Source organism: Neophocaena asiaeorientalis, unplaced genomic scaffold, assembly GCF_003031525.2.
Source record: "Neophocaena asiaeorientalis asiaeorientalis breed wild unplaced genomic scaffold, Neophocaena_asiaeorientalis_V1.1 scaffold437, whole genome shotgun sequence".
In the NCBI taxonomy this organism is placed as follows: domain Eukaryota; kingdom Metazoa; phylum Chordata; class Mammalia; order Artiodactyla; family Phocoenidae; genus Neophocaena; species Neophocaena asiaeorientalis.
Window position 1 is genome coordinate 3,469,750 of NW_020173375.1, and position 18,555 is coordinate 3,488,304.

The window sequence follows — 18,555 nt, forward strand, 5'->3', positions numbered from 1 at the left end:
GGGTGTGGGTACCAGGAAAGGATGTTCAGTTGCTTTCATCTAAACGTGGCTTTGTGATGGGAAAGAGGTTAGCATGCCTCACTTGGCCCCCTGCCTTGACCTTTCCATGTTTTTTTTTTTTTTTTTTTGCGATACAGCGGAGCACAGGCTCCGGACACGCAGGCTCAGCGGCCATGGCTCACGGGCCCAGCCGCTCTGCGGCACGTGGGATCTTCCTGGACTGGGTCACAAACCCGTGTCTCCTGCATCGGCAGGCAGACTCTCAACCACTGCGCCACCAGGGAAGCCCGACCTTTCCATGTTAACAGCTTCCTTTCCTCTCTCAGGCCAAACCTGGGACCTGAGGAAACTTTTCCAAGAAAGGCTTAGGGCATTTTCTGCGGTGCTGACTGAAATCCTCTCCTGTCAGCCGAGGGCTGGATCCCACCCAGTTTCTTCTACCTTCCCCTCTCCAGGCCCCGCAACTGTTTCTCCCTCTTCCCTGCTCCTTGCTGATCTGAAGAGTGGAGTGGGAAGGAAGGCAGACACGGCAGAGGGCAAGGGGAACATCTTGGGAGGCACGTAGGAAAGTCCAGGAGGTGAGGCCATGGAAGGAGCAGCCCTCAGCCCAGAAAAGTCCAGAAATAAGTTGAAGTGATGGAGAGAGTAGAGCTGGAATAGAGGCTCCTTGGGACAAAGATGTCCCAGGCCACTGTGCTGGCCGGGAGTGACTACAGAAGACCAAGTAGATGCCCTGACCACCCTCATCCTGATGCAGCCTTCAGTGACAAAGCTGCCCACCCCTGGAGAAGGGGACCAGATGGGCAGACTTCTACCCATTTAAAGACTAGACAAAAGACTGGACTTGGACCAAATCATATTAGAAATCAAATAGCCTCTGTCAGGTGCCAGATCCTTTATCTTTCAAGTCAGAATTCACATGTCCCAGAGAGCCTCATCAAAAGCCCCTTTGTCCTCCTGATTCTTCTGCAAATTTAGCAAGTGAAGTTCTGTTAGGAGATATCCTTGGGGCTCCTTGCAGGCAACCTGTCCATCTTACAGACAGTGACTTACAGCTGTGTGAAGTCTAACAAGGCATGAGGCTCTGACCTCTGGGAGCAGGAACATAAGGTAACAGAGATAATAGGACAAGACATCTTCCCACAGCTGTGGTCTTGCTCAAAGAGTGCCAGCGTAAAGCCCTAGGGGGATTTATTTCAAGACCCCAAATAGTAGCTACTGAGTCACCATTTTAATGTAGTGATTAGTCCTTGGATTCCGTTTGGTCCTGAGGGGATCTCCTCCTTTCTTCTTGGGGTGTGGGGTTAAAGAGCTGTCAGAAGTGAGGGCATCTTTCCCTAGAGGTACCTGCCGGCTAGTCTGAAACCAGTGATGGCTCCCTGGATGTCCACTTGGGTCTTCCTCTGCCCCACAGCCCACCACTGCCTCCATCATTCACCTGCTCTGCATTGTCTTTTGAGCTCCTGGCTTCCCTTCCCGTGGTCTTCAGATGCCCACTCACCATCCCCCACTTCTCTTTAGTCATCAGGTCATGACCTTCTCCCCTGCTGGTGTCCCTGCTGAATGCCACCCCCTGACGAGAGGCTTCTTCGACCTTGCCCCAAGATCTTTCATTGGCCTCCCTGCCTCTACTCTGTTACAGCTTAACCTTTCTAAAAATGTTTGACATGCATTTATCCCTGCTCCGAAGTCGTCAGTGATAGCCAGAGAGAGAGAAAAGTCTGTGGCTCCTCTCAGGTACCAATCCTCTTACTCGACTTGGTTTTCTCCTCTCACTTCGCCAGAACTTCTTCAGACGAACCAGATGATTTCCTGACCCCTAATCACACTTGTGTTTTTCTACTCTTCATTTTGCCTCCTGGGCCTGGGATGGCCCCTTTTTTCTTTTTTTTTTTTTTTTCGGTACGAGGGCCTCTCACTGTTGTGGCCCCTCCCGTTGCGGAGCACAGGCTCCGGACGCGCAGGCTCAGCGGCCATGGCTCACGGGCCCAGCCGCTCCGCGGCATGTGGGATCCTCCCGGACCGGGGCACGAACCTGCGTCCCCTGCATCGGCAGGCGGACTCCCAATCACTGCGCCACCAGGGAAGCCCAAGCCCCTTTTTTCCATTCCACTTTCTGATGTCCTCCTCATCCTCAAAGACCTAAGTCCAGCCTCCCTTTCTCCTGGGGCCTCTCCCTCACCCTCATGTGTCCTGAACCCCTTTGGCATCTGCCATATTGCCTTGAGAGTAGTTGCCACTACTGTGTACACATACCTCATCTTATTAACACAGTGCCCCAGAGGAGTCTAGCCCTGCTTGGTCTCCCCTGGAATATGCTTGGCCCATAATGATATTCAATAAATATTTGCTTATCACATTACTTCAAATGTTCCTTCTGGGCAAAATTAGCAATAATGTACCCCCTGCCACACACACACACATACACACACACACACACACACACACACACACACACACACACATACAGCCCCCAATAAGATCTGTCAAAGCTGGCAGACCATAGGAACTGTAAACTGTGCTTGCACCTTTGCCAGAGGGAGGTTCCATTTCAGTCTTCATAGGGAGACACAGCCTCCAGTGAAGGATGTCTTGACTTGTGCGTGTTTTGAAGTAAATAAGGGTCTTCAGGAGCGGATGCCCGAATCACTGCTCTGGAATCACGAGTTTGATTGCGTCAGAGAGAGGGGTCCACAGGTCCCTGTGGGGGTATGTGTCAGCAGCGGAGTAGCCTAAATAAGGGACCAGGAAGGCTTCCTAGGGAAGCGATGTTCAAACAGTGCTTGACAGGGGAGTCAGGCCAGCAAGGAGGCAAGGGAAGGTGCAGGAGAATGTTCTAGGCATAGGGCAGCATGCACAAGGAGTTGTAACCTGGATGAGGAGGGCTGAGTTCAAGTTCAGTGTGACAGGGCTGCACAGCCCTGCAAGGCGAGGAGGTCTCTTTCAGGTACACATGTTGCAGGCTCAGGTTTAGAGCAAGTGTGGAAAAGCCAATCAATCTGGAGTTCTGTCTTTCACAAGGCCTAAAAAAAATGGTGGGTAGACATTCTCTGGCCTGTGGAGAAATGCCTGCAGACTGCCTCTGCTACCTGGGAGAATGTGCTATCAGCCGAGAAGGCAGAGCACCACCCTACAGGACAGCTTTGAAGGGAAGGAAGGAAACAGTCTCAGCTTGTGGAGAGAAGGAAGGCTCCTCCACTCCACACGGGCTTCCTGTAACTACTTGGCTCCCACAGAGGAGAGGTCTGTGTTGGGGGAAAATCCTTATGCAACGTGAGCAGTCAGGTCCCGCCAGGTGTGGATAGAAGGCAGAAGAGCCTGGGACTGAGAGGGGGGCACCCAGGGCAGGGGAGTGGAGCCCAGAGGCAGTCAAATCAAGGGTGGGAGAGAGTGAGGCAGGAAATGGGTGACCAGCGCAGGAGGCCTCGGCTGTCTTGGTGTTTGTCCACAGAGAACAATGATGAGTAATAGCGGACTTAAGAAAATAACTGGGTGAATTTAGAGGGACTTGAACAATTGAAAAATAAGGCAACCTGCTTCCTCAGTCAGTTGGAGAGCAGGTGAGCGCAGACTCTCTCCGAAGCTGGAGGAGGAAGGGTGGTGGGCCCGGGAGAGGTGAACCAGGTTCCTAGTAGGGTCAGCTGGGGACATCTGGGCCCGAGGGACAGGATTCATTCACTGAACTGAGGGAAGAGGACCAAGGGAATTGCAGGTGTGCCTCTAGTGACTGCCAGAAAGCCTTGGCTTTTAGCCACATCACTCCATTCTGTGCCTCCAGTGTCCTGTGTCTCTGTACCCAAATTTGCTCTTCTTATAAGGACACCCATCTTTGGATTAAGGCCCAGCCTAATCCAGTATTACCTCACCGTAACTTGATTATATCTGCAACGGCCCTATTTCCAAATAATGTCATATTCACAGGTACCAGGGGTTAGGCCTTTGACATATCTTTTGGAGGACCCAATTCAGCCCGTAATACCCAACAAAGAGGCTGGGGACAGCACAGGTGATAGGGAATGTCCTTAGCAGAGGCAGAGGGAGTAGGGTGGAGAGAGAGGTGAGATCAGTCGTGAGGATCGTAACGAGGATGCTGGGGGACCACCTGGGGGGTTGGAGGGGAGAGGGGCTTGTGGGGAGGTGAAGTGGAGGCCCACAGGGCATGGTGGTGACAGATATCCTGGTTTCCTTGCCAGAGTCACCTGCAGGAGGTGCAGCCATTTGGGTCAACATCCTTGGTATTTTGACTGTCAGCGGTCAGTGGGGAGCCGGGACCACCAGGTTCCACGCCCCTCCAGGGATCTCCAGGAGGGCAGGTGGTGGGATCTGGATTTGTGCTCAGCACTTAGGGAGAACACGTCATCCTCTTGAGGCATCTGATGGGATAGAGAGGTTTGAATGTTGGACAAAGACTGTTCCTCCTGCCACCCTTCCACCTGCCGCCAGAAAAGCAGAGGGAGGGCATGCCCACGAAGTGTGGCGATTGTCCTGTGTAAGGACCATCTAATGGGAACATCTTATCCTGGCTGCCGGGGGCCTCTCCTCTTGGGACGGAGTTTTCAGGGAGCTGCCGTGGCTTTTGGAGTGATGGGGGCGGTCTTGGAAGGAAGCAGGCACCTGTGAGAACAGCCGTGGTTATGAATGTTGGGTCCCCGGCAGGCAGAGGAATGCCGGGGTGATCAGGCTGGGGGGTGGGAATACTTCCGTGCAGGAGAGCGTCGCTGCCAGTGACAGCCTATTGCAGGGGAGTCCCCGCCTCTGTGAGCGCAGGCAGTGGTGGCGGCGGCGGCGGGACACGCCTTCCGCGTCCGTGCGGCTCCGGAATGCCACAGCCTCAGGAGGCGCTCTGACACCAGAGCAGCCAGCGAGAGGGCCAGTGGGACGATGAGCCGACCCAGCGTCGTGGTGTCCACGCACGCCTGTGCCTTGGCCTCTCTTGGTGGGCGACGGGCCCACCCTCTTCTCAGGCGTCTGCTGTCTTTGACTCTGTTACAGGTTCTCAAAGCTGGGTTCTCAGACCTCCACAGTGGCTTTGAAGGGGCTGGGCGTGCTGTGGTTTATCAGGAGCTCGGCAGCCTCTGAGGGGGTGGGCACAGGCTGCCAGGCAGCGCTTCCCTGGGCGAGGGCTCCTTTCTTGTCCCAGCGGGACACCCACTGTTCCCGATGGAACCTCAGACTCCCCGCCGGGCAGCCTTGGGGGGACACCCAGACACACCCTCCCTCACTGCTCAGTATGTCTCCAGTCTCTTTTCTCCTAAAAAACCAGGCAGGGCCAAGAGGTGAACATAAGTCCAGGGGTTCATTTCTCCAAATGGAGATGTTTGGGAGCTCTGATGTACAGCTGGCTCTGGGTGTCACCCTGATGACAGTGAAAGAATTTACAAGGGTTTGCTAAGAAATTGATTTACCTCCTTGGGAGATAAATGGGCATAGTAGAAGGGGGAAAAAAAGAAAACCTATTTCTTCAAGGAATTCATGATCCACATTGATAATTTTACATCCACTTACTTACGGCTTACAGGTGTCTATGTAACGGGTGGTGTCATTCCCTGAAATTCATTCTTTCCTGTTGATTTGTTCATCGTCAGATATTTGCTGAGTGGACTGCCTCTTCCTCATAAAGTAGCAGCAGTGCTTCTGTGGTCATTTTCTTCCTCTGCCCTGCTGGCTGGCAACAGCTATGCTCTGGGTGCCAGGATTGCCACAGGGCACCAAACACTTAAGGTGGTTGTAACTGTAATGTGGTCTCAGGGCCATGAAGTAACAATGGAGAATGTGTAACAGGAGGGACATTCTTTGCCATCATATAGATAGGTGAGTAGAAGCTAAGCAAGGGAGGGGGTGGGAATGAAGAGCCCCTCCCTCCATAGAGAGAATGGGCCCCACCACCAAAGGCTCTGGGGCAACACATCGTCTCACATGGGCCATGAGTTTTCCAAACAGCTTACAAATTTCAACTGCCTGTTACCCCAGACCGAATGTAGGTAGCTTAGTACCCGAGGAGAGGCCATGGTGGTGGGAAGCTCAGCGAAGCCGGAGGTGGATGGGAGCTGGAACAGGGGGGGCCCTGTAGGCTGGGGTGCTCTGCTTGATTTTGATCTGAGCTGGTGGGAATCCATTGGAGGGTTTTTTCACAGTGTCATGACAGGCTCTGGTCTCCATCTTCAGAAGGTCACGCTGACACACTATATGATCGTATTTCTGTAAAACTAACAAACTAACTAGCAAACTAACCTGTGCTGCTAGAGGCCAGGAGAGTCGCTCCCCTGGGGGGTGACCGAGAGGGCACTGGAGGACGTCTGGGAAGCCGGAAATGTTCTGTTTCTCTGTCTGAGTGCTGGTCCCTCACGTGTCCTCGGCATGTGACATTTTTATCAAGCTGTACCCTTGTGACTTGTGCCTTTTTTTGGTGAATGTTATACTTAAATAAAGTTTCTTAAAAGATCACTCTGGCTGCTGGTTAAAGAATAGATTAGGAGGAGGAAGGAGTGGGCTTGGGGAAAGGGTAGGAACTTGTGGTAGTGGCCAGGTGGTGTCTGGACGGGAGGTGGCAGTGGAGGTGGAGATGCGGCGTGGGCTGGAGCCTTGGTTTGGAGGTCGAAGCAGCAGGGCGAGGACTGGAACCCAGAGGAGGCAGCGCCGGGTAACGATAGTTGATAGTCGTTTGGGGCGTGAATTTCAGATACTGATCATTGGGAGTAAAGTTGAATTGCGTGGGAAGCAGGGGGTTGAGGTGGGGGGTCCACAGCCTGGCTGTGGACTGGAGGCTCCAGCACACTGCCGAGGATGACTTCTGGCGTGGACGTGTAGGACCCCCAGGGTGAGTGTGTGCAGAGAGATGGGCAAGGGGGCTGAGGACAGAAGCTCGGGTGGGGCGGCAGGAAAGAGCTCCCACAAGAATTTCTAAGGAGAAACACTTAGAGAGACTGCAAGAGCTCGGGGGTGGCAATGACATCACAGATGGTAAGGGGAAACAGGAGTGTCAGATGCTGCAGGACTTGGGTAAAGCCGTTGTTGGAGAGCCCACTGGATTTGGCAGTTAGGTAACCAGCAATCTTGGTGAAAACAATGTCAGCGATGCCTTCTTCTGCCCAGACTCTCATGCGCTTGGGCTGCTGGGTGGAGCAGAACGAGGGCGTGACATGGCTTCAGTCGGTTGCTACAATTTACCAACTGTGTGACATGAGAACTTTGTAAGCTTCCCTGAACCTCAGTTTCCTCAGCCATAAACCAACAGAATCATATTTGCCTCTCAGGGTGGTATGAGGATTCACTTTAGGCAGGAGATATTTATTGAACATTTGTTATGTGCCAGATAGGCAGCCAGATGCAGAGGATACAGGGTGACCAACAAACAGGAAGACAGAACAAAGAAGATGAGTGAGGAAAATAGCCCCTCAGTGCTTCCCTGTGGCCATGAGCCAGGCTTCTGGGGCAGTGGGGTCCCTCCTTCCTGGCCGGCTTCCCAGGGATCAGCTCCCAGGGTCCTGGGCTCTTCTGATACCACGTCCCCACACCCCGCCTTCTCTCTCTCTGAAAAACTAAATTCCCCTTCCTTGAGGGCCGGAAGGGAAGAGCTTAATCTGCAAACCCTTCAGGGAGGTGAGGAAAAATATTAACATCCCATCCTGTTGCACAAAGAATAGGAAGAATATAAAATAGGTGAAGTTTCTATATTAATACAGTTTGAATGTTCTTTTCCTGCCATAAATGGATTCAAAGCAGTTTCCCTAATGGCTCCTTACTTCACCTAACAAACTGATCTTGTGCCAACTTCCAGAGAAGACAAATGGCACTTGTTTTCTGTGAGGGAAAGCTTTTCCGACTTAAAAAAAGAAAAAGTGACTTTGGAAATTTCTGAAGAAGAATTTGGACACATATATACATAAATGTCAATGATAATTTTGTTTCAAAGTTTCTATATTTCTGGGAAACTTTGAGCACCATGCTTCTAGCTAATCTGATAAATTCATCTAGTCTCATGCACTTATGTTTCATCTCTTCCAGAATTTTTTTTTCATCTATGATTTCTAAAGCCCACACTGCAGGTCCTGGTCACCTCAGGCGGTCTCTCGCCCTTTGCTCTTTCATCTTCCCTCACAAATGCCACCAGGTCAACGCAGCCATCTGCCTTCTTCATCCCTGGGGCTGAGCTTCAGACACGCACCACCGGGAAAAGCAGAGCAAAACCACCACAGCCAAAAGCGTGTGAGGATTTACTGGTATTAGGAGCTAGGAAGCTCGTCTGCCTTGCTTTTCCGTGGCCGTGTCGCTTCCAACAGGGCCGCTGCCATGGAAATCCATGTGTTTCTTTACAGATAGTGCCCATCTTTGTACTTCCAAGGGCCCTTAGGACTCGGTCTTATCAAAGGCCTTTCCTAGCTCACAATAACAACAAAAACCACAGAATTATGCGGATTGGGACTTCCATTGTCCAGTTAAATTTTCTCTTACCTAGAGGTCTTCAGGTGAGATTTTTTTCTAAGCTGAGTGGACTAAACTAAAAAATGGCCGTAAGATCCTGGTCTAACCCAATTCCTTGGCCACCTGGCTCCTAGAGGTACTTGGCCAGCCCCACCCCGCCCCCCAGGAGTATGAACGGTGGGATAGGCCACTTCAGCACCATGGTCCTCTGGGCCTGTTGTGATTTCTGGTGGCCTCCTGGCCTCCACTGAGGCTCCAGTCCTCCCTGGAGCAGCTCCCACAGACCTCAGAGGAGAACCCGCCGGACAGGAAGGTCACGGTGTGGACAGTAGAGGCTGGCTTGGGGGCCCTGGAAAGGACAATTACACTGAGCAGAGGTACTGTCGGGGCCCTGGCTCAGCTGGCCTCCCTTCCCAGGCAGGATCCCAGTCCCAGCTCTCCAGCCTGGCCACTGCCCTCTTAGGGAACAAGGAAGCTGTGAGGAAAATCTGTGTTTTTCTTTGACTGTTCTGATTTTTATACCTCCAAGGGTCCCCAGGACTGTGTCTTATCAAAGCCTTTTTCTAGTTCATAATAGCACGAATGATACTAAAGATACCTTCTATTCCTGCTACTGTGACTACCACCACCTTGGACCCTAGGCTAGCTATTTTGAATCTCTGAACTTTATGTTTTTTCCAGCATTCTTGCTACACAGGAACATACTTGATTTTCTGAATCACTTGGAAGAGACATTCCCTTTTGGGGCCACTGGGCCGTGGTTTGGATCCAAAGTCACACCCTGCTGAAGGTACAGGAGGGGTGAGTAGGCCGAAGGCCTTTACTCCAGGACACACCTTTGCTTTGCTTCCTTTTTCTTTTGGCAGGATGGGGGAATGATCCCCTCTCCCCTCCAGCTCTGAGGGGCCTCAGAGGAGCCAACCCACAGACCCTCTTCCCCTTTCAGATGCTGCCTCTCTGAGATCTTTGGGAAACAGCCGGAGTCACCGTTTCTGAGTTTCCTTCTCTGTCCCCATTGCATTAGGGCCTCTTGAGCCCTGGGCCTCACCTTCCAGGTCTTACCCATTTGGTGAACTTCCAACCAGGACTGAGCATGGACTATGAGAATAGAGACACTAAAAGCATAGAAATATTTAAGCAGAGATGGGGAGACACCCCAAGCAAGCACCACTCTCCAGCCATGTGCCTTCTGTTGGAGACATGCCAACCATTTTGGAAGATTCTAGTCAGATCATGAGGTGTCAGGATGCATGAGTGTCCTGGGGGTGGGGGAGGGAAGGTTGTGGAGAAGGGCCTGGGTACACTTTTTGGTTTGACCACTTAGTCCACTGACAAGTACGTACTTCTTTTTATCCACATTGAAAAAGTGGGGACAGAATTGTTAATTTGTGTACTGGAGTCCTCATCAGGAGGTAGATTGGGTTCATAATTCAAGACGGTAGGCTCATCACGTTTGTCTCCCCTCATCTCCAACACTCTCATTAGGATAAGAGCAATGAATTCAAAAATGGTAAAGACCAATAACAGAAAAAAGAAAGGGAGAGGGATTATGAGTGGATGAAACGGTCCAATAGCTTCAGCAAGATGGAAGTGTTGATGGATGGAACAGAGTGGTGGAGGGCGGGCTCTTAAGTACGTGGGTGGGACCGGCAGCGGGGTGCCTGTGGACCTGGGACTCGGCACAGCCATGGGGAACGGTGCATTCAGAGTGGGCAGACATGGCAGAAGGCAGAGATGACACGTGAAGCTGAACCCGAGGGGCTAGTACCGAGCAGCCCTTTACCCCAGGGAAAGCACAGGTAGCCTTCTCTCCATGAACCAAGGGGCCGTCAGCTGGTGCGGGTGCGCCCCCAGGGCGGAAGCCCTGCTCCTGGCTCCCAGCTTGCTTGCCACACAGTGAAGTGGTTCAATAAGGATACAAATACTGATAGAACTATTAAAAGTTGGGGGGAATAGGGAGAGGGGTGGGACCTGAATAAGTGAGCTAAATGCTCTTCTATCATGGCACACAGTCAAAAGTGATAAATCAAGCAATTGCAGAGCAAGCATGTTATTCTGAGATGCGTGGATGTAATCAACAGAAACACTAAAAACAGAGGTGATTGATTGTCCTTGCACTGCAGTACTGGTGGTGGGCTCCAGTTGAGCTCAGGGCTGGCCTTATCGTTCTAAGCCCTTCCATATTACTTAATTTTTTTAAACATGCGCATATGATACATTGATTCAAAATAAAAGAAAAAAATGAAAAAGTGAAAATAAATGTAAGTGGATTTATGATTGTAGGAGGGATTCCAGCTGACCGTGAAAAAGAGCTTCTGAAAGCCAGTGTGGCTCAAACCCAGCTGGGTTATCACCATGGCTGGGCAGCTCTGGTGCTACCCCAGAGACATGTGAGCCTCCAGCAGTTCCTGCCTCTGGACTGCAGTCCACTCCAGCCCAGAGAGGAGGAACCGCATGGGCCCTGGGGCCAGATTTTGACCCGTAGAAGCTGGAGGAGCTAAAGCAAGCGGCACTTCGGAGTCTCCTCACTCACTCAGGAGAGCTGCAAGCAGCCCTCAGCGCTCCTCTGAGCCCTCCCTGCACTGCTGGGCAGGGTGAGATTAAGGTTTCCCTGAGCTCTTTTTCATCTCTCTCTCCTTCCCTCCCGTTTCTTCCTTCCTTCCTTCCTTCTCTCCCTTCCTCCCTCCCCTCCTTCCTTCCTTCCGAAGAATAGTTCCATTTAGACTGCTGACACCTGCCATTTATGGATCAGAGCATTGTTCCAAACTGGGAGGTCACAGCCGATGTCCCAGTCCAGCCTCATCTCCTGCTCCTGAATGGCTTTCTTCCCACTCCTGGGCTCCCTAAGTGTATTAAACTATCTCAGAGACATCACATCCTAGTGGACCTAAGGCATCAGCTGAATTTTCTAGAGTTTTGCCTTTATCAGGATGCGTGTGGACGAAATCAGAGTTGGTTGACAACAGAGTCAGTGGTTAAACAGGTAATAACCCTGTGGGGTCCACACTGCAGAACTTCTCCCAGTGTCCCTGTAACTCTAATTAGCTGCCTCAGATCATAGTTCTTATGTCTAGTTTGGAAAAGAGGGTCATGAACATGTAGAGCAGAGGAACCTACGGCTAGGCTGGACTTTGATCCTTTCTGATTCATCCTGTGCTGTGAGGGTTTCACCCCTTGTCCTAATGGTTTACCCTTATGGTCTGATTACTTACTTATTTACTTACTTAGAGCTCTGAAGTTTGGCTGGGGCCTGGGGCCCCACTCTGAACCTTCACTTGGCATCTCAGCATCTTTTCAACCTTTCTTAGCTCTCTGGCAAAGGTGGTAAAAAGAGTCCTCATTGTTAAAGAAAGATCTTCATGACCATTCCAATCTCCCTGCTTCCTTCCTCGTCGAACTTCCTCTTCATGTTTGTTAAGATTGGAAAAAGAATAGAGCTGTGAACATGAACAGTTAGAAGTTTCAGAGCTTCCTGCCCACCACACCCTACAAGAATGTTGTTCCCCCTGCATTAACTTTCCCTTCGAGCTTTCTTCTATAAGATGTGCCTAAAGACATGTATAGTTTTAACACACACACACACACACACACACACACACACACACAAACCTAGATGTTTACGTTAGCACACACACACATAGATATTTACATGGGTTTTGATGGTTTCAAAGTGAACCCCTTAAATAAACAGATCTACTCCAATGAAATTGCCCATACTCATAGTATTTTTTAAAAACCGTTTGTGGAATTCCCTGCAAAGGCTCAGAACGTTATTTTGAATACCTTCCTGGTTGCAGATCTTTTTTAAAAGATCTTTAAATCAACTTTATTAAGGTATGGTTTACATATAATAAAGTGCACAGATTTTAAATGATTGATGAGTTTTGACAAATGCATACACCTGTGTAAATACCACCAAAATCAAAATATAAAATATTTCTACCACCCCAGAAAGTCTCTTCATACATAAATGCAAATCTTTAACTTTTTAATTTGAGTTTAGAAATATCCAAAAACGATTTCAAGCCGAGCCAAGTGAGTAGGTGGGGCAGCTGAGCTGACAAATGATGTTTTGTACCTTGTAAACTTTGTGGCTTGTAGACTGATTAAAAGCAATGCTGAAGGGGAAATTTATGATTGAGGACAGATCATTGGAACAAATCTGCAGCTCTGATGGATGTATATTCTGGAAGAGGGTTCATCAGTTAGACTATTTAAAGACATATTCATTCACTTGACAGTGAATGAGCCCCATTTAAGGACCAGGCATTGTTCCAGACAACAGGTATGTGGCATCTTAAAAACACATCATTTTTCCTCTGTGAAGTCTGCATTCTGGTGGGGGTAGATGTCCATAAGTGAGAAGTCAAATGCATGATGTAATTTTAGGAAGCAATAAGTGCTATGAAAAAGGAAAAAAGTAGAGTGAGGAGACAGAAAATGCTGGTGTGCTATTTTTAAAAAGATAATATAGCCCATGTAATATATCTTTATTTTCTTTTCCTTTTGTGAAGAAATCTCAAGACCCAGATTCTACCATAAGCTTCTTTCAAAAGGGACATGGAATCTTTCCCTAAGCTGTATTCTGCAAAATGCTAGAATCTGTTTTATATATATGCAGGGGGTTACATGGCTAAAGAAGCTATGGAGAAAGTTGGGTAAAACAAAGCTAAGACGGTCTTTACCCAAGGTTTTCTTAGAGCCTTTAATATGCTAATGTGAATTGTAAATATTTGCAAGGGAGGATTATATAGCATGCAAAGTTTTCCAAACTTTTTTCTCCTGGGAATCCTTTCAACTTGGAGCATCTCAAGCAAGTGGTGATCTGCCTAAGACAGTGTGGGAAATTCTATCCTAGAGTTTTCATGCCACAGGAGACGTGAAAGCAACAGAAAGGTTCAATTATTTGGGCAAGAGGAGGGAGTGGAGGAAGCCTGGGCTTATTACATATCCCCCCAGAATGAGGAGCACTCTCTGTGGGCCAGGCAGGGCGCCAGGCCTTTAAACACAGACTCTCTCATGCAAGCCTCACAAGGCAGTGGGAACAAGTATTATCACAGCTTCCACTTACTAGCGCGGAAACTGCTGTCAGAGGGTCAAATACGTGGCCGAAGGTCTTGCCGTTCCTTACAGTCAGGATGTGAACTTCGGCGTGTTTGACTCCCAAACCCAAACTATCAAATTCCACAACACTATGTTGTCTAAATGGTGGTGGCAGGAGGTGGGTTGCAACCCAACGAGCGCACCTTTCCTTCTCCCACCAATCCATCTGCTTATTCTCATAAGCCCCATGATCTCGCGAGGGGTGGAGTTCTGCGTCCACGCATGGTGTTCTGCCTGGTGTCGAGTGTTTGCTGCTCCATGTCATGCTGGCCATGGAGTGGGTACTTGGTAAGTTTCAGCAGCCTGGGTCCTGTCCACATAAGCTCAGTAGGTGGGACCAGATGGCTGTGATTCTGAGCGGCTCAGGCCAGAAAGCTCTGCTGGAACCACCCATCCACTTCTTTCTCTTTACCTGGCATCTTCTGCTGGGGCACCCATAAGGCACCCCGACCTGACAGGACTGCAGTGGCTGAAAGCTGGCTGTGTGGTTGGCTCTTTGGTGTGTGGGGGGGGTGTGGGATGAGGAGGCACCCGCTGGCTCTAGGTGGAGTCTTCCACCTCATATCTGAAGGGATTTTTGTATTTACTGGAAAAAGCAAAGGCTTATCTTTCAGGAAAAGATCTGAGACAGATTTTCCCCCCACTATCTTCACCTTCCTCTCATGAGACTGCTAGGGAACTGAGGAGAGATTAGTCACTCCTGTTAATTCATTACTAATTTGGTTAGAGGGAGACAGTCTTTTCTGAGCTTTATGCTCTGAACCTCGGGTGTTCCAAACCTGAACTCGCTGACCACCCTCTCCATCTACACTCCTCCTCGTGGGCCCCTGTCTCACACACAGCCTTGCCCCGTTCCTGGCCCTCAGGCTGGAAACACTGCCCCTTTTCTTCCACCTGGGATCAGTGACAACCTTGTCAACTCAGCCTCTGCAGGAGCCTCTGATCAGCCCCTGCCCACCTCCCCACTGCCTTGGACATTGGTTCAGCCCTCACTGTCTCTCCCCCAGGCTGTTATGACAGCCCTCATCCTCTGCTGGATGTCACCCTAAATGCCAGCCATGTGCCAAGGCATCAAGATACCTCTTCGCAGAAGTCAGCATCAGGTGCCGGGATTTTCGGAAGCTACCTTGAACTTGACACATACCTGAGCCCTGTGCTGGGCAAGGGGGCCACCGAAGGGTTATCCAGACAAAGGCGGGGAAGATGATTTTGTGCAGATTGTGAGCAAAGATGCAGACAATGAGTGTGTGCTGTGGGGTGGTGTGACCTTGATGCAGTTTGAAGGACAAGGTGTTCTAGCTCTAGTGCTGCATAACAAAGCAGCCCTAAACTTAGTGCTTAAATCAATGGCAACATTTAGTTTGCTCACGGATCTGCCACCTATAGAAGCTCACTCTTGCTCCACTTGGCATTGGAGGCTGGAATCCTCTGAAGGCTCTCAGTAATATGTCTGGCCGCTGATGCTGGCTGCAGGCTGAAACTTTAACTGGAATTGTTGGCTGGAACACCACCATGTGGACCCCCCGTGAGTAGGGAAGACGGGGCCTCCTTATAGTGTGATGTCTGGGGTCTAAGGGTCCCAAGAGAGAAAGGGCTGGGGGTTCACTATCCACTTTCAGGACTTGGCCCCAGGGGTCACAGAGCACAGAGCATCACTTCTTCTTTCTTCTCTTCCTTAGAAGCAAATACCTAAAATAGGCCCATATTGAAAGGAAGGGAGTACAGAGCCCACTTCTTGATGAACGAATGTCATTGTCACATCGTTAGAGGTGTATGTGGGACGGGAGATATTGGTGTAGCCATCTTTGTGAAACTTGATCTGCCACGGCAGGATGTGGAGCCAAGGAGGCAGGCAGGGTCTAGGACCTGTAGCATCTTGGATACCAACCATGAGCATTGGTTTATATCTTGTAGGAAGTGGGGAGCCAGTGAGAGGTATTAATTTGGGAGTAACCTGCTCACATCGATGTTTGATAAAGCTCTTTCTGGAGTGGTGAGATGGAAGGTTTGAGGGGATGGCAGGAGATCTGTGAGAGGAATCTGAAGGAATCTAGGGGAGAGGGGAGAGGGCCTGAGGCAAGGCATAATCTGGAGATGAAGGGCCAGTCAAATACAAGAGATGCCAAGGTGAAATCACAGGGCTCAGCAGTGGCACCAAATGCCAGGGAGTGACGAACAGGCATCCAGGAGGATTCCCGGTTTCTGGCTTAGGGAACTGAGTGAAGGTGGTGGGGAATGAATGAAAAACTAGAGAGGTTTGTGGGGGAGGACCCTGAGCCCTATTTGGGAAGCGATTAGCCTGAGGGGTCTGAGAATGTCCACGTGGACATGTCCAGCACACAATGAGATGGACTTGAGTGTAAAAGCTCTGGGGGAAGTTCTGGAGGAGGGTCTGAGATGTGGGCACCACAGATGGGGTTTCCAATGAATGTGTGCAGAAAGGGTGCCGTGTGCAGAGAAGGGGACTACAGACAGAGTTTGGGGGGGGGCATCAGCCTTTAGGGGACGGTCAGAATAAGAGGATCTGGCAAGGCATCCAAGACCAAATTGCCTCTGTCCTGCATGTGGCAGGCACTGTGGGCTTAGTGCCAGGCACTTGAGATGCCTGCTGGGGACTGGTTCTGGGCCTGCCTCTCACACAATGGAGCAGCCATGGCCAGTGCCCACCCTTGCAGGCCCTTGGTTTCCCCAACTCCGGGGCACTAGGATTCTCCCTCTCCCTCTCTGGACTTCTGTTTCCCCATTTGTAAGAGAGACTAGATCATTTTCCAGGGTACCTTTATCACAGAATATTAAGAATTCTAGTATATGAAATGAAGCAGAGTGGAGCCTCCCTAAGGGGGCAGGGGTGGCAGGCTGCCCCTGACTCCAGGTGGACAGGCTTACTTCTGCCACTGATGAGGAGTGAGGAGGCCCCGCGGGCTCCGGGGTCAGGGGGGCAGTGGTTCGGACAGGTGTCTGCTTTTGTGGCCTGATGACCTCCTTGGATTTGGATGCACGGGCAGGCAACTAGGGCTGCGCCCTGGCCTCACAAAGGCTCTGCCTTGACAGGTAGGAGAGGGGAGGTCAGCTCTGATCCCACAGCCTGGAGTGGGGCCCCTGCGGAGGGGCTGGCTTGGCTTTACAAGGAAACGGAAATGAAGGTGGAGCCCCAGTTGCTCTCCTGAGATGCCAGCCCTTCAATTAAGGGAAGAGCTTTGGCAGAATACGAAACATAATGGCACCCCACCCTTCCCTGGAGGAAGAGTGAATCTCCAGAAGGGGCAATTCCAGGGGGCTCAGGATGTGGGGCTCTGGGCTCTGAGCTCTGAGCCTGCTCTCAGCCCAATATCTGAGGACCCAGGAGAGCTCAGCCTGCAGCCAACTCCAGATACCACAAGCCCTCTCCACCCTCCCCATCAACCACATTTACGTGTCACATTTACTCATACCCACAGGACAAGGCATATGGGGCAGGGTGGGATGCCTTCTCTAGGCCCTCATCATCCGCTCAGGAGAGGAGCCGGCACAGTCACAAATACCCCGTATAAGAGGTGGTAACAAGCTTGGCTAGTGTTTTCATTCAAATGGGCTAGTGTGAAAGCCCATCCTGGAGCCTCACTGGGGTATGAGAGGTGGGCCTGGGAGGATGGGTGTTGATGGAGGGAGGAGAACGGAAGGCAGGTCAAGAGGAATGGAGCAGTGTGACCCCTGGCTTGTTTGTGCCCCTGGGAGTGACATGAATGTGGCCCTCAGCCCTCACAGGACACAGGAGGGAGGGCAGAGCTGTCAGAGAACAATTCCAGGTGCTCAATGCCCTGGGCCATGGCTGATGAGTCCTTTCCCTCAGGGATGCTTCTTCAACCCTGTGGTTTTCCTGCCACTGATGATAATGTGACAAGAATGGCAGGAATGATGGGCATGGTTCACGTGGGTTGACTAAGGCTGCGGGTGAGACTGGTCCAAGGATGATGACATTTCACCCCAGGACCACCTGATGGAGAAAGTGTTCCCAACTAACAGGGGAGCGGGGCCAGGCTGCTGGGCCTCTGTGCCCCAGAATGGAGGGCCAAGGTGGGTGGTCAGGGCTCACTGTCCAGAGGCCTCACCATCCAGGTCTCCTCCCCAGGTGTTCGTGCTGTGCCATGGCCTGCTGCAGCTCTGCCAGCTCCTGTATAGCGCCTACTTCAAGAGCAGCCTCACCACCATTGAGAAGCGCTTTGGCCTCTCCAGTTCTTCCTCAGGTCTCATTTCCAGCTTGAATGAGGTAAGCAGGACGCTCTAGTCCATCAGACCCCACTTGTGCACCACCCTGATCACAGCATCCGGGAGGGGCCTTGGGAGGAGCAGAAGAACGGGGTGGGGGGGGCGGGGTTGGACCCATGGGGGATGGAGACAGCCAGCTACATGTCCCAAGGCTGCCCTGCACCAGGCGCTGAGCTGAGAGCCTCTGGAGGCACCTGACCTCCTCACAGCAGCCCTGCGAGCAGGTACTCTGCTCCTCCCTGCTGACAGCTGAGGGCACCAGGGCTCAGCAAGGGCAGCAGCTTGTGCCAGCTGTGCAGGCCTGCTGCCTCCAAGCTCTGTGCCTCTAATTGAGTTCTGTGACCATCCACGAGGTTATGTGGCCTCTGCCCATCCCCGGTCCAGGGCAAGACGAGCCCCAGGCATGCAGCTAGGGAAGCAGCCTCAGGCTGGCAGCTCCTGTCTTAGGAGGGCAACAGGAGACAGAGCTGCTCAATGGCCCTGACTGCCAGGCAAGGTCAGAGGTCTATGACCTCCCAGCCTCGTGGAGTTTACACTGTCCCTCACTGATGGTACATCAAAGTTAGAGGGAGATAGGGTGGGCCAAGAGGCCAGGGTGAGAGGTCAGAGGGCAGGGTCAGCTAGGAGTCACTGGAAGCCAGGGAGAAAGGGGCAGGGGAGGCAGCAAGCCCCTGCATCGTGGCTGCAGCATCGTCGGCTCCAGGTGAGGAGATGGGCCCTGGGCCTGGCTCCTGTCTTTTCTTTCCACAAGGCCCACTGTTCTGGGATGGAGGTCTTGGCCTCCCC

The 18,555-nt window shown here is 51.3% G+C and overlaps 1 protein-coding gene across 2 annotated transcripts in view; it reads left to right on the forward strand.

The window, feature by feature from the left end:
- SLCO2A1 (solute carrier organic anion transporter family member 2A1) overlaps positions 1-18,555 on the forward strand; it is an 83,611-nt gene that overhangs the window by 25,566 nt on the left and 39,490 nt on the right. For both annotated transcript variants that reach the window (XM_024746250.1, XM_024746249.1), the window contains exon 2: positions 17,633-17,770. In XM_024746250.1, the coding sequence (XP_024602018.1) occupies positions 17,633-17,770 (138 nt within the window). The remainder of the gene's footprint in view (positions 1-17,632; positions 17,771-18,555) is intronic.